The following is a 15,586-nucleotide window of genomic DNA, read 5'->3' on the forward strand; positions in this document are numbered from 1 at the left end:
GGTTGGCGATGCGGTCGAGTTGTACTGTATGCCTACGAGTAAGGCGCGTGCCGTGGCCATACGTGCTCGACTTGGACGAGGGCGTTATTGAAGGTGGAGACGTTGGAGGTAGAGACTTTTGGCGCTAACACTGGGGGGTTGGGGCTATTGGAGGGGTGGGTGTACGACAATATGAGACAGCATAGTACGCACATCACTGCGCAAGGTGTGGTGGTTAGCTTGTGCGACGCAGCTCCAGATATGGCCGTGGCTGTATCTGCCGTTTCTTCGTGGCATAGCATCGCGCCTTGCGTGCAGGCACGCAGCTCGGGCGTGCGTTATGCAATGTCTAATCTCCGCTAGGCGCCTGAGAGGTCGGTACCTCGGTCACCTTGTTACCCCGATCGGGATGGGTAGCGCATCGAATACCGCGCAATACACCAGTGATTGAGCATGCCGAGCGCGTTCGACACACCCAAGCCGTGATCTGCCCGAGTGACTGGATTACATCCAAAGGTCTGTCAAGTCCACAATCTGGGCCAGTGTCGGGCAGACCAAAACCCGCAGAGCTGCATTGGGCCTTTGGCGGGGTCCTCCTCGAGGTCGCCTTGCTTCGGGATGTGGTGCCTCGAGGTCACCACTAACCCATCTCACAACACCGCCATCTGCTGGATATCCTGTAGACACCGCAAATGCACGTGTTGTGCATGCTTCAACTCTCTGGGACAGGGAAATGTGAAGCTTGGTGTGTAGCACGCTCGAGCCGCCGCATGTCTACGTGCAGGGTGTAACGTTGTGCGACACACGCCTGCGGTCACAGCGAGGTGCTGCCAAGCCTCGTTTACGCCCGACGACAATGAGGATCTGGCGGTCACTGGCGCATGAAGTCGCACCGCCATGTCCACGTTCAAGCTCGTATCAAAGCTGACCACCACATGTGAGCAGCGATGTATTCGTCGTTCCAGTCCGTCGTTTACTGGCATCGTCTAGATCGTCAATGCTCCCCCACTTCTTTGCCTCTAACCCCTTCATACCCAACGTCTCTACATCTAGCGTTTTCCTACTCAACGCCTCTCCTTCCAACGCCTCTCCCTCCTATATCCTCACCCAAGTCGGGTACTAACGTCTAGCCATGACAGACATTTTCACCAAAGACAATCTGACCGCGTCGCCGACCAATGTATCCTGGCACGCCGATCCTGCCGTGCGCGGCACCTGGGACCTTATCTGGACCTGCCTCTCGATGCTTTTGATATGCGCGTGGAACGCTGTCCACACTGACATTTCTCTCCGACCACGCAGGTGGGAGTTCATCAACAAGCTACCCTGGCTCGTCGTTGGACTGCTTGCGCCCGACTATCTGCTTTACGCTGCATGCTGTCAGCTACACCTCTCGCGGCAGATTTCTGTCGCTGAAGCCGAGTACCTGAAGAGTGGCAAGACCCATATCGGACCATGGGTGCGCTCCCGCAGCTTCGTCCACAAATTTAGAGCATGTGTCTTTGGGCGACTGGTATGTTCTGCTCCACCTGCCCTTGCGGCTGCCGTTGCTGAAGGGGATACCTCAGGGCTTTGACACATCAGCTGAGGCGTCACCAAGTGCGTTAGCAGAAGAAGCAAGGCAGGAGAGGCTTGCTACAAACAATTACAGCCCAGTGAGTTATATCGCTAATGCCCTATTTCTATTTTTTTTTCTTTTCTAACTCAGATTGGCAGGTTTCGCTGGCAGAGCTAGGGTTAAACCTCCCTGAAGCGCCGCTGGAAGAGGCAGAAGAGGTATTCCCGATGCTCTCAACCGGCGGTCCTTCTGTGAGGGAACGAGAGCACGAGTGGACCGCCGTTCACAGCTTCTATGCTGCTATGGGCGGATTCGTCCTGGATGTCGACCCATCCCTCGTTTCATCCGTAACCCCGACGCCCCACTCCCAGTCGGGCCGGATCCGTTTCGTTATCACCGCACAGGGCGTCTGCTATCTGATGGAGCATGCACCAGGGCTCATCCCCGACTTATCCAAGGCGAGCATCCTCAATCGCTGCCGATCCAACGCATTCGCGAAGGCGCTGCTCGTATTGAAGCTATTCCATTTCTGCGTCTCCTGCGCCCTGCGTCTCTTACGGTCTCTCCCCCTGAGCCTGTTCGAGGTGTCAACCCTCGCGCACGCTATATGCGCCGTCACGACGTATGCCATCTGGTGGAATAAACCCTTCGACATCGCGGAGCCGACAGTCATCGCTGGCGCGGATGCAGATGCAATATTCGAGGATTTGCTCAGAGTGAGCAGGGGGAGGACCGTTCGATATGCGGGTCTCTCGCAGGTCACGGCATTTATGAGGGATGCCGGCACGTCGCCCGAAGCCACCCTCCTCTCGCAGTACGGGGGCCTGCAAGAGTCGGTTTTCGTCACCGATGGGCCTCCATACTGGCTCGCTGTCACCGGGTTTATTGCTGCTGTCTACGGACTCATCCACTTGGCAGCGTGGAACACGACATTCCCCACGCCCGAAGAAGGCTATCTATGGCGCATTGCGTCGGCCTACGCGCTCTTGCTCGGTATTGCTCCTTCTTCTCTGCTGTATATCTTGTCCCCAGCGACTAGCCCCATATTCAACGCTGCGCGGTTTATTCAGACTCTCCAGCTTCCGAATGCTTTCTGGCGCCTCATTAGGATAGCTGTTTGCATGCAACTCTTGATCTGCATTGCATTGTATCCGGTACTTACATTTTATCTACTCGTAGAAAGTGTCAGACAGGTTTTCTACCTCCCCGGTGATGCATTCAAGCTTCCCAGCTTCTCTATCCACTCCTCTCATTAGTTTTGTATCTGCTAGCATTCTACTTATTGGAAGGGTTTTTATTTTAGGGTTCCCACAATGTAGTAAAGAACCTTACAGTTTATTCCTGTCATTACGAGTAGGCGTTATTTATCCCTGTTGTTACTGAACGCAGTCCGACTGGAATTGCGACACCGACTACGAAGCGACCGCAGACTCTAGATTACGAGGGGCACGTTCATCCCTTGTGTCATGAATCAGGAAACGACGACGGTTAGCTGACCTCCGCTCAAGTGGAACTCTTCGTAGGCGGACCAAGCCTCGGCACTCGAGGCCCAGCCTTCAACGTGGTTATCCGTCTGATGGGCCATGGATCAGACCCAGCGTGCTCGACAGCTTTCTTAGACAAGATATTCATGTCCATCAAAGCTCAGATACGATCGCTCTTCCACCGGCGCAGCCGCCTGCTCTGTCTACAAGTTAGATTGAAATGATCAAGACGTCGGCGGCAGCATGCTATGACATCGACCTGCGGCGCATTGCCTCTGGCGGCTCTGCCAATTGAACGCGACCTGCCAATCTGAGTTGAAGTATGCAGAGTCACGCACGTGTGCTGGAGCAGCCCACAGTGCCAAAGTAGTCCATACCATGCTCCTCCTGCCGCCTCAGCGGCACATTGAACATACACTGTCTGCGACGAGCGTCCCGAGTACCACTGGCGCGGCGCTCTGGCCGTTGAACGGCAGGTGCGGATCCGCCGACAAAAGCGAGCCGCTGCCTGTGCCGTAGCCCATGAGGTTCCCACCGTTTGGCTGTCCTGGAACGCACACAAAAAAAGTGTGCCATCAGCAGCAGGAAACTACACATGATGCAGAAGAAAGAAGAGACGCACCTCGATCGATCGTAAGTTGTCCGTGAACGCACATGTCGAGGCCGTACAGATGCAGGCGCCCGCAATCAGGTCTCAGGTCCCAGAACGGCATCGAGCAGTTTGCGGACACTGTGTATGTGATGTGGCGGTGGCGGAGACGACGGCGGTACAGAGGCTGGGGAAAGGGAGAGGGGGGAGATATCCATTTGATGAGACACGAGACATGGTGGTGAGGAAGTAAGAGGCACGGAGCGACAAGTGCCCTCTATATGAATCAAGATATAAAAGGAAAGACATCAAAAATGAGTTTAGCACGGGGCTAATTAGTTAATATTTTCAGCTGAAAGGGGCACGAAAATCGTTATGAGAATAGAAGCCAAAAAGACCGAACACTTTCTGGTAAAAACATACGATAGGTAAAACCTGGAAATAGGAGCCAAACCAAGACACCTTTTTTTGGTGAATCCTGTTGCAAAAGGCTGTTCTGCTTGCAGCAAAAAGAGGTACAAATACTGCTGGGCTATCCATATATAGAATAATAGATATATTTTCTATTGGGATAGGTACAAAAAGAAGTATGCATCTACTATCTATTTGCTCAAATAGGAGAGCTGACTTTTGTCGCAAAAGAACTGTAATACAAATACATTGACTATTTTTTGGCGTCGCTGTGTGCGCCCGCTGACACGTTCACTGGTCGTCCACTGGTCGTCCACTGGTCGCCCACTGATCTACCTGCCGGTCGCCTGAACAGCGCCCGCGAACGCGAGCGGGTTGGGCAATGCAAGCGGACAACCCGCGCGGGGGAAGACCCGCTCGGCGTCGATCTCGCTCACGTCCCACACCTCGGGCGCCGACGGCAGCGGTGCCATGAGGCTGCTCGGCGCGAAGCTGTCGTGGCTCGCGAACGCCGCCGTGCGCGGCGCGTGGCGGCCCGTCGTGTGCGCGACCAGGGGAGGCATGATCGGCCCCGGCGTCGACGTCAGGTCCCTTGACGTGTACCTCGACGCTGCGCACGCTCCCCATCTTGCGGTGGCCCGCGTGGATCTCGGCGCCGAGCCACGCGTCCTCGCCGTCGCCGCCGTCGTCGTTCCACAAGTGCACGTTTGCGTGAGCGGTGCGGAGCTCGTCGTCGTCCTCGCTCGTGTCCTCGCTGGGCGCGGCGGCGGCGACGCTCGCGATGAGCTCCGCGCCGAGGCTGCACCCACAGAGCACGCGGTACGTGCGCACGAGCGCCGTGGCGTCACAGTGCGCGCGCAGCGTGAGCAGCCTGCCGTCGAGCAGCGGATGGTGCCGCGCGGCAGATAAAAGGTCGGCGAAGTAGATGTTGAGGGAGGGGTGGATGAAGGTGTACGCCTCGGCGCGGTCGGGCGAGGAGGAGGACGGACTGGGGAGCGCAGGTGGAAGAGGCTTCGTGAGCGCGCGGAGCCGTTGTAGGTCTTCGGAGGTGATGATGTGGTTTGCGGAGGGTGTTAGTTGGAGACGAGAGGTAGGGACCGCAAGCGGGGGGATGGAGACGACGGAGACGCATCGTGCGGGAATAAGGAAGATATCTGCATGCGGGGAGATATTGAGTTGAACGAGACCGAGAGCGGCGTGTTGGTAGAGGGACGGCAAGTCGTGTAGGCCTGGTGAACAGTAGGCGAGACGATGACGGCGCGTGCGGCCGCATCCGGAGCATCGACGCCGCGCTGGCGGGCACGCGCCGCAACGACGCGACGCTTGTCACGTCCGTCTGCAAGTCTGTGGTGCTCTCGCGCGAGTGCACCGGCGTTGGGAGTGGAGACGACGTGATTAATTGTTCGCGAGGTGATTAGTTGCTTGTTTAAGTGGTCATGCATTGTAAGTGGCGATTTACTGGTAAGTGACCACCATTGTTTTGGCGATGAGTGAGCAATGAGTGGGCAATGAGTGGGCAATGAGTGGGTGATGTGCGGGCGATCTCCTAGCAAGTGGCCATCAATGCGCGAGGCGATGAGTGGGCGCACAGCAGACGATGAGAAGGGGGCAATAGGCCATGAGTGGGTGACCAATCTTATGTCTGAAAACAATACCAGTTTTTTCCATACAAGTTTCCCTGATAAAAGTCCAGCTTTTCTACCTCATATTTTGTGGAGACAGGAACCACAAAATAAGTTTGCTCTTTTTGTCTCACCTGGAAGGAACCTTTTTGGGGAAAATGTGGAGAAAGAAATGATGATGATTTCGCCCTGAGAATATTTCGGCTCTCCTGATACCTCAAAAGGTGTAAAAGCAGTGTATCTTTTCATACCACTAAAACAATAACATCCCCATAGGAAAATAGCTTAAGTGTATTTACGAAACAAACTGAATGTGTTTTTGTACCTCTATCCGCGCAAAATAGTATAAAATTAGCCCCGTGTAGGGAAGTCAAACAAACCTTGGACTTGTCTCTGAATAGTCGACATAGAGGCGAAGAGAGGCGAAGGTCAGGCCCTCTCTTGGGAGTGACGTCATATCACCACCGAGATCTGGGTAAGCAGGTCATGTCATGTCTAACGACATCATGATGGGAACAAAATTGCATCGAAATACCGGTCTGGGCTGAGGCCTGAGGTTGCAATGCAATACCAGAGAATACCAGCCTAGTTTCGCCTGGCCTTGCACTGCCAGCGTCCACCAGACTGCTAGGCGCTTACCTGGTAACCCTTCTCTGATCTACGACTGATTTTTTGCTGATGGCTCTCCTTCTGCTTCTAACATATCTGGTGATGTATCAGTGGGCGTGCTGATGCTTTGGGGTAAGTATAGGCGAAATGATGAAGTCCAATGGGACACACAGAGCACTTCAGCTGTACTCACGTAAAGCTTGACCTCCTGCTGTTTCTTAGTCCTCTAGTTCTTGTTGGAACTACACTAGCGATATACTGCCCTCCTCCCCCTCGTCCTGGTACATACGCCAGAGCGATCACTCAAGCAGAATGCCATAGGCATTCAGCAGGTGTGCATCAGCCAAGACGCTGTTGGATTACTTTTCATCTGTAGCGCGACTGGTCATTGGATAGACCTCTTGTGGGAGCTAGCGTACTGCTCGTGCATAAGTAACTTAACCATTGACGGGCGCCAATGGGCGTCTATTGACGGTAATTCATGAGCGCCGAAATTTGCGTCGTCGACCGATTCCGCTGATTGGATAAGGACTGCCTGGGGAGTCTCTCGCGATCGGGTATTCAAGCACTCCTCCTGCCTCTCACTTCATATTCAGCAGGCTCGTCCGTCAGCCGAGGGCGGGTAAAAGTGTAGGTAATGCCTGGTTTTGCGCACCCGCACCTGTAGCCAAGGCCAGGCATCCGCTGTCAGGCACAGTATAGCTTCGACGGTAATGAAGATCTCAAGGACACTGGCGCACTTGGGGCCGTGACAGGGCACAGCCATGACCATGATATTCTAGGCTTGCGCGGCGTAGGGTCGTAGGATCGCTAGGCCGCTAAGCCGGATAAGCACGAATAGGTGCGGTGTTGCCATTCTTACATAACAGTGGGGTGCCTAGCGCATCTAGAGTGCTTATACGTACCTCTAGAGGTGCAAATAGGAATGCTTAACTCTGCTGATGGGGTCCTCCGAGCCATATATATCTTCCTCTGATACTCTGCAGAACTTTTTTATCCACCACTAACGTCCGTCTTCAACATCTCGGCTCGAGTCGGGTACACGTGCCATGATTACAGATACTTACCCCCCACTTTTCCAGCCCAATTCAACTGTGTCGCCAACCGCTGCATCCTGGCACGCAGATCCTGCTGTACGTGGAACCTGGGGCATCATCTCGACGTGCCTCGCGACGCTCGTCATATGCGCCTGGAACGCCGTTCACATCGACATCCCCATCCGGTCGCGGAGTTGGGAGTTGTCAACAAGTTGCCCTGGCTCGTCGTCGGGCTGCTTGCGCCTGACTTCCTGCTATACGTCGCATGCTGCCAACTGTACCGTGCAAGGCAGATTTCTGCTGCTGAATCCGAGTGTCTGATGAGCTCCAAGTCACACATCAGACGACGAACATATTCTCGCGAGTCTATCCGCAGGATCGGATTATGGCTATCAAGGCTGCCGGTAAGTTCTGCTTCACCCGCTCTTACGGACACCATTGCTTATGAGCTCCAAGCCTCACGTCAAACGATGGACGCGCGATTCTATCTGCCAGATTGAGTCATGCTTCTCAACGCTGCCGGCAAGTTTCACTTGGCTTGCCGATACTTGCCCTTACGGCTACCGTTACTGACGAACTTCAAGCTCCGCCTCAGACAATTTGCACGTGATTACATGCGCGAAACTGAGCCACGATGGTCATGGCTGCTGGTCAGTTCCGTTTCACCTGCCCTTACGGCTGTCATTGCTCACGGGCTCTAAGCCCTACATTGAACGATGATCGTCCTCTCGTGGTCTTACGCGCGAGTTTGGGTTATGTTTAACGAGTCTGCTGGTGAGCTCCATGTTGCCTGCCCTTACCGCTATCATTGCTGATGGGAACGTTCTAGGACTACATTGAGAATGTGCGTAGTGTCTGTCGTGCATCTGTGCATCTGCCTTTCCTGAACCGAGTTGGCAGGTGCCACTGGTGGAACGAAAACTTCCGAGCATTTCGCTGGAGAAGATAGAAGAGGAATTCCCGATGCTCCAATCTGACAAGCGAAAGCACGAGTGGACACTCGTACACAGCTTCTATGCAGCCATGGGCGGATTTGTCTTGGAAGTCGACACATCCCTAATTCCAGCCGCAGCTCCGGCACCTCAGTCTAGTTCATACCGGACTCGCTTCATCCTCACCGCACAGGGCGTCTGCTTTCTCATGAAGCACGCACCCGAACTCGTGCCCGACCTATCCGCGATAAGCATCCGCAATCGTTGCCAGTCTGACGCGCTCACTAAGGCGCTACTCGTCGTGCAGCTGCTCTACTTCTGCATCTCATGCGCCCTGCGCCTTGCGCAGGCGCTCCCACTGAGCTTACTCGAGATCTCGACATTCGTACACGCTGTGTGCGCCGTCGCGACGTACGCCGTCTGGTGGAAGAAGCCGTTCAACGTCGCAGAACCTACCGTCATCACCGGCGAGGGCATCGAAGAATTCGCTGCGTATCTGCTTATGGCAAGTCGCTGGACGACGTTTCGGTATGCGGGCCTCGTGCAGTTGTCGTCCCCCAGCGAACTTTCGTCCCTCGACGTTTTCCCCAGGACCGGCGCGATGCCCGCAAGCAGTGGCGATCATCCCCTTCGGTATTGCCTTCTGTTGAAGATGATTGAGGACATACTTGCGAAGAGTCTGTAGTCCTTCCAGGCCAAGTCGCCTGCTGTGTCGAGGAATACAATTTCCAGGTCTGTCCAGACACAGACCAACATTATGCGCGCGTCAGCCTGTCCTCAGAGGGCAGCAGCGACCCAACGCGCCGTCCGCACGCCACTGTCACGCGTTGGGAGCGCGCCGCGCGAGTCATGGCGCACATGGGAAGTGCTGAAACGCCACCCGAAGTGACCCTTCTGTCTCAGCACGGCGGCCTGCAGGAGTCGGTGCTTGGCATCGACGCGCCGCTGTACTGGGTCCTTGTCCCCGGGTCTATCGTTTTGGTCTATGGGATCGTCCACATTGCTGCGTGGAACATAGCGTTCCCGACCGTCGCAGAACGCACGCTCTGGCGCGTTGCGTCGCTCGTTGCGATCATGTGTGGCATTGCCCCACCCATGTCGCTGTACATCTGGAACAAGCTCCTGGCGCAGCCCGATATCGTGCATGCTATTCTCAAGCGTTACTTCCGGCACATGCCCCATTTCAACTTCGCACCTCTGATATATCTGTCCCATACGGAGCTCTTCGGCACGATTATACTGTATTCGATATGTATGGCTCTTTTGCTTGTAGAGAGCGTAAGACAAGTTTTCTACCTTCCAGCTGACGCATTCAAGCTTCCCGACTTCTCTATCCATGTGCTTCATCTGCCTTGAACTCTCTAGTATCATATATCGTAGTCTGTCATTTTTATATAGCGGACTGGTTTATAACCTATGATCAATTAAGAATAGCATCGAAATCAAGAAACGCCGAACGGCAACGAGAAAGGGATGCGGCTAGCATGAACACGTAAAACTGACATGCCTGTCATTCTAGAAAACAATCACCTCTCCGTCCTGCTCCTCGCATTCGTGATCTGCACCTAAGGTGCTAGATTAGCGAGAGCTACGTCCTCGCCTACCCTCTGCACTTTTACTCCATTGGCTCCTCAAACTTGGTGCAGATTACGGATTTACCGGCGACTGTCCCACAAGCCTGATGTATCGCGAAGGACAGGCCTCCGACGTGCAATTCGGACCGTCCTTGGAGCTGTCCGGAATCGGAAGCCCTTCGCGTATGTTCTTCAAGGCAACTAGCCGACAGGAGATACCACGTGTTGCCACCACGTTCTTCATGGTATACCTTTCAATTCCTATGATTAATCTTCGGTATCGGACGCTGAATATGGCCCAAAATACTTGCGCTCTATTGAGCTCAAAAACCGAACAAGTGTCCCCGTAGATTCTACCTTGCAATAAGCGTATAATTTTTTCTTCTGGGTCGTCGTCGCGGCCGTGTTCGCTAGAACTTCTCATACCAAACATGTACGCCTGTCGTGTAACTGGCTGTCATCGTCTTGCCACATGCTAATAATAATAATAATAATAATAAAAAGGGGGGGGGGGGGGCTGTGAGCAACAAGTGAAACGCATAATTTGTACTCTCTGTGTCTGAAATTCATACACTGTCATGTAATGTTGTATTTTTGTGCCTTGGAAGCTGGTCCGTTCCAAACAAATTATTGACGTTAGACCACAGATTAAAAGGGTGGCAATTCAAAAGAAATGAGGAACATAAACGGAGAAGTCAGGAAGCTTGAATGCGTCGGCTGGAAGGTAGAGAATCTGTCTAACGCTTTCCAAAAGCAGATAAGTGGTGAAAATCGGATAAGTCACAATCAGCAAGTAGAGATTCGCATAGGAAATCAGCCTCATGATGAGAAAAAACCTTCTCCGAGTCAATGAAACAGACCGCATAGGGCGTGAAGCGACATTGGAAATCGTTTGCAGTGTTTGCAACACTACAGAAGGGGCAAATCCCAGCGCAAGCGCATAAAACGATGCAGTACGCCAAAGCAAGCCTTCAAGCACTGTTGGAAACGACGCGTTCCAAGCCGCCACATGAATGAGCCCGTAAACAGCGGCGATGGATCCAGGGACAAGCCACCAGTAGGCAGGTCCGTCGCTGCCGAATACCGACTCTCCGAGACCCCCATGCTGCGAGAGGAGAGCAGCTCTAGGGAGTGCGCCGGCGTTCCCCATGCGTGTCATAGCACGCGCCGCTAGCGTCCAGCGTGCGATGTTGACACTCGGGCGACTCATCGCTTTGCCACCCAGAGGTCTCCACAGCCTGCTGACTACTTTCCCAGAAGACGACGGTTGACGTTGGTTTGGATCTGGGCGGGCAAGGAATATGTACTCGCCCACGCGGGTGGCCTTTTCTGAAGGCGCTGCTGCCGGTGCTTCGTGACTAAGCCCGTGGCTGGCTATGACCTCCGCCGGCGGTACTGCAGAAGGGTTGTTGCCGCTGTCGGCATCGCCAGCTGCAGGCCGCACCATAAGGAAAAATAGCTCGCCGGGTGACGATGACTGCCAGAGACCCGCGCATCGAGCCGTCGTCCACTTGCTCGCCATCAGCAGGTACGCAATAATTTCCTCGGCACCCTGGGTCTCGCAGGTGATAACGGTCGGCTCTGCGACGCTAAACGGCTTCTTCCACCACACCGCGTACGTCGCGACGGCGCACACAGCATGCGCAAAAGTCGTGACCTCGAGAAGGCTTACTGAGAGCGATTGACCGAGGCGTAGTGCGCAGGAGATGCAGAAGTAGAGCAGCTGCGCGACGAGGAGGGCCTTCGCGAGAGCATCGGATCGGCATCGGTTGAGAATGCTCGACTCGGACAGATCGGGCACGAGCTCTGGTGTATGATGCATGAGGAAGTAGACACCTCGTGCGGTGAGGATGTAGCGGGCTCGACCTGATTGGAGCCGATTTGGGAAGAGCTGGGACGTTGGAGCTAGGGTTGGAGCGATGGATGTGTCAACATCTACGACGAATCCGCCCATAGACGCGTAGAAGCTGTGCACAAGGGTCCACTTATGCTCTCGTTTCTTTACAGAAGAACCGTTGGCTTCGGGTGCTGGTGGCGCCTCTTTTGCTTCTGCTGGTGGCGTGCCTGAAGGCTTGAGTTCCAGCTCTGCCAACTCGACCTGCCGACTTGAGTCAGAATATGCGACGTCATGCGCGTGTACTAGAGTAGCTCACAGTGCCGATATCTTCCATACCATGTCTCTCCTGCTCTCCTCCTTCTGCATCTAACACTTCTGGTGATACTCTAGTGGACGTGCTAGTGCTCTGGGGTAAGTATAATCAACACAACTTGCGACAGAAGTACTAGGCAATGGAGAACACACCAGTTGCCTTGAGAGCGGGCTTCCAGCCCAGCGGAAGAAACGACGAAAGCACGTCGGCCGTTTATTGTGCTGTTCGGAACTTATCAGGTACACCTTTCCAGCGGCAGATAATTTTTTTGCGTGGTACAGCTGGCAGCATGCCACATACAGCAAGTAATCTGGCGCCAGCAGGCCGACGGCGAGCCAGGGCAGCTTGTCGACAAACTCCCACCTACGCGGTCGGAGGGGAATGTCGATGTGGACAGCGTTCCAGACGCATATTACGAGTGTTGACAGGCATGCCGAGACAATGCCCCAGGTGCCACGCACAGCAGGATCGGCGTGCCAGGATGCAGAGGCCGGCAAAGCGGTCGAGTTATCTCTAGAAAATAAGGAGAAAACGCCTGCCATGATCAGATTGGTTTAGCTAGACTGGAATGGTAGGGATTCTGAAGAGCACAGCGGGTGATGCGACGCAGCGAGTGTTTATTACCCACCTCTGTCCGATTATCTAGACAGGTGATGGTCCAGAGACCCTTTCCTAGGACAGCGGAAGAATGGTGCATTCGGTAGCGTGTGCATTCCACAGTGCCCTGCGGGACAACTGCGGAACACCAGGGGATTCTATGAGAGAGGGCGATCCTTGTAGTGAATCCTTTAAGAAGTGAGAGAATGGTTGCGTCATGATTAAGCCGTTCTTGTGTCTGAGGTGCGCAACCGCTACGGGCAGAAAAGGCCGATCCGCCGAGCGATCTTCGCCGCCACGCTCTTCATTCGGCTACGTGCAAAACAGGTAAGCTGCATTGGTCCAACAGAGGGAAAGAACGTGCACATTACCTTGCAGCCTTTCGAGCGGTTCAGTAGATGCGTCGGCCATCGCTAAGCTGCAAATTCTGCCCGTATAGGTTGCCGCAAAACATTCGGAGCAACCTCGGGCCACGTCTTGCATCTTGCTGACGCTGGAATGGAGTCGTGCACGATCCAACGTGTACATCCCGTTCGCAGACGAATACAGCTGTGCCCACCACCACCAGAGGGGGCAAAGCCGAGCTTGACATTGACCTCGGTTTTCGGCCCACCACAGCCTGAGACGCCAGACAATTTACCACTGACCTGCACCTGTCGACAGCCGGATATCACCCATATTTCTGTTAGCTTCCCTTCATCTGACCAACTTCTTGAGCGCGATTCTTTTGGGCGACGTACAGCAGCAGCAGCGAGACACTCGCTTCTTGCACACTGGGCTTCGCGTCTCTGTGGGCCATCACACTTACATGTGGCCTTGGCGTCCTGCACATCCGCGACTTGGACGGGCGTACAGAGGACGGTGGACGTGGCTTTTGCGGATGGGCGTGCCGGTGGCTTTTGCGGATGGACGAATGTGCGGCGCCTTGGTCCTTTTTGCGTTGACCAGCAGACTGTGGCTCATGTGCATGTGTGGACAAGGCGAGGGCTTGGACGGCGACGCGATTCACACGATATATACACAGGGCCCCGGGAGATTGCGTGTACCAGGTTTCCAGGGGATTGCCCGCAGATCAACGTCCAGATAGCTGAGGTCCAAAATCCGTTCGATTGTTGTCTCACAACAGCCGGATTTTGACCTGACAGCAATCTCGCTCCGGGTCTCAGGCCTCAGGTGGGATCAAGCGCCCACCGCCCACCGCAGATTCGCACAGTGGGACGCGACGTGCAGAAGGCTTCTGCGCCAGATATCAAAGATATATGTAGCGGTCCCAAGTGTATATATGATGTGGAACAAATAATGCTGCTGAGAGGTCTCGCCGTCTGTCTGCTCAGCGCCACACAGTGGACAGGGGCGCAGGTCTGCAGGAAAGCATCGTCGGGATCATGAGTATCGTCCTGCTGATCTTCATAATGTCATCATGATTCGTATCGTCATCAGATGTGCTGTGATGACCAGAAAAACTATGACTATGCCTGACTTCATCTGCGGCTATAACCGTCTCCCGCCATCTGTCATGGCGATCACAAGCCGGTAATGTCAGTGATACAAGATCTGTCCTACGAGCGGGGAAAATAACGCACTGCCTGGATCAACATCTTTGTCGTCCGATGCAGGTACGACGGATGCTGCTGCTCCGGCATGCTCGGCAGGGCGGCCGACACATATTGCATCACAGTACGGGCCGCCCTGGTGCAGTATAGGCCCTCACTTGTACTAGGAGACAGCTCGGAAGGCGGTAGATGCGAGGTGGCAGGGGCAACTAGAGAAGCGAGGAACAGGTTACTAGAGGGAACTTGCCCATAGGCCTTCAATGTACCTCTGTGCTCCTCTGGCCTCACACGGGTGTATCCCGCTTCGTACCATGCGGAAAAGCTTTCAACTAAGAATCGGATTGCGAGATATACCAAATCCGGCTGATAGTGATTACAGCAGAGCCAAAAGTGTAATCAGACAAAAATCGAACGGATTTTGGACAGGAGCGCTCAGATTCTGCTGCAATCGGAATCTGGGTCACACGATTATCAAAATCCCGCAGATAGTGCCCAGGATGCTGTCCGCGGGGGCCCTGTGTAACGAGCGCTTGTAATTTCTGCCGTTTTCGACATTTCCCCTCTTTTCTAGCAACATGTACAGTTATCCACCGCTCCTTGAAACACCACCACTCCTTGAAACAGCGCGCAGTTCAAAGCTTTCAGGGTGACTTAAATTGGCAGAAAAATCATGGTAGACGTATTCTTTCTGGAACTCTTGCAGAGTGACGCTAGAACATGAGGGAACATGTATTTCATGCCGTAGAGCTGGAAAAGTATGTTTTTCCATGTTGATGGCACATTGATGGCCTTCTCAAAATTAAAGCCGTGAGTTAAACCTTTCGGCAGCTCCACTGACGCTTGTAAGTGCATCTCTGAATACACTATACCCGTTAGCAAGGGTAGAGATGTCGTATGTTGTCCAACCGAACTGCCGGCCCTTGGTGCGTGGGACGGGATCGGGCGCTTCGTCAGGTAAAGTTGCCTAAAGCGGTTACTCATCAAGCCAGAAAAGGGTGTTTCAACGAGTGGTGGTAGGGGCGATTGCCATCAAAAGTGCGGGATCCCTCCCCTTCACAGATTTCTCCACTGTTGGTCTCCAAAATATTCTAGAGTATGTGAGAGATGTGCGGTATAAGTTATACGAAGTTCTGGCTCAATACACAAAGTGGAACGCCGTCAATGGGCATGGAGAATTTGGCTGTTTCAAGGAGCGGTGGATAACTGTACTTTCAATTTCAGGGCCCGCTTCCAGTGCGAAAACCAATCGTCAATGGCTGCGAAACACAGGCAAGATGTATTTCAGTTCGAGTTCCCTCCCGGCGCCTGTCGCATACGCTCCAAGACGAAGGCACAAAGAGACATCGCTTCGTGAGCCATTACGTAATTACGCTATCGTACACTAGCAATCTAGCCATACCGTTCTGAACCTCTACAATTGAAGCGCACAGTTCTATAGATACACATACAACCTCGCCACAAACGCCTCCCGCACTTACAACATCTCCCCGC

General features: G+C 54.0%; 5 protein-coding genes across 5 annotated transcripts; 3 read left to right on the plus strand and 2 right to left on the minus strand.

Moving 5' to 3' along the window:
* The first annotated feature begins 546 nt into the window (after positions 1–546).
* Positions 547–3,886, plus strand: PHACADRAFT_209689 (uncharacterized protein). Its single transcript, XM_007396441.1, has 3 exons — positions 547–1,492; positions 1,548–1,634; positions 1,696–3,886. The coding sequence occupies exons 1-3, from the start codon at positions 1,112–1,114 to the stop codon at positions 2,791–2,793; spliced, it is 1,566 nt and encodes a 521-aa protein (XP_007396503.1). The 5' UTR covers positions 547–1,111; the 3' UTR covers positions 2,794–3,886.
* A 467-nt stretch (positions 3,887–4,353) lies between these two features.
* Positions 4,354–5,612, minus strand: PHACADRAFT_257316 (uncharacterized protein; the record flags this gene model as incomplete). The annotated part of the gene is made up of 3 exons (XM_007396442.1): positions 5,107–5,612; positions 4,532–5,032; positions 4,354–4,368 (listed from the first exon to the last, which is right to left on the minus strand). Exons 1-3 carry the CDS (start codon positions 5,461–5,463, stop codon positions 4,354–4,356), a joined length of 873 nt encoding a protein of 290 aa, XP_007396504.1. The 5' UTR covers positions 5,464–5,612.
* A 1,539-nt stretch (positions 5,613–7,151) lies between these two features.
* Positions 7,152–7,705, plus strand: PHACADRAFT_257317 (uncharacterized protein). The gene has a single exon (XM_007396443.1). The coding sequence runs from the start codon at positions 7,302–7,304 to the stop codon at positions 7,608–7,610; it is 309 nt and encodes a 102-aa protein (XP_007396505.1). The 5' UTR covers positions 7,152–7,301; the 3' UTR covers positions 7,611–7,705.
* Positions 7,706–8,170: 465 nt separating this feature from the next.
* Positions 8,171–9,646, plus strand: PHACADRAFT_257318 (uncharacterized protein). The gene has a single exon (XM_007396444.1). The coding sequence runs from the start codon at positions 8,253–8,255 to the stop codon at positions 8,904–8,906; it is 654 nt and encodes a 217-aa protein (XP_007396506.1). The 5' UTR covers positions 8,171–8,252; the 3' UTR covers positions 8,907–9,646.
* An 813-nt stretch (positions 9,647–10,459) lies between these two features.
* On the minus strand, positions 10,460–12,539 carry PHACADRAFT_209692 (uncharacterized protein; the record flags this gene model as incomplete). The annotated part of the gene is made up of 3 exons (XM_007396445.1): positions 12,098–12,539; positions 11,949–12,038; positions 10,460–11,893 (listed from the first exon to the last, which is right to left on the minus strand). Exons 1-3 carry the CDS (start codon positions 12,485–12,487, stop codon positions 10,460–10,462), a joined length of 1,914 nt encoding a protein of 637 aa, XP_007396507.1. The 5' UTR covers positions 12,488–12,539.
* Positions 12,540–15,586: the final 3,047 nt, after the last annotated feature.

The sequence above is a fragment of the Phanerochaete carnosa genome (assembly GCF_000300595.1).
Source record: "Phanerochaete carnosa HHB-10118-sp unplaced genomic scaffold PHACAscaffold_5, whole genome shotgun sequence".
NCBI classification, from domain to species: domain Eukaryota; kingdom Fungi; phylum Basidiomycota; class Agaricomycetes; order Polyporales; family Phanerochaetaceae; genus Phanerochaete; species Phanerochaete carnosa.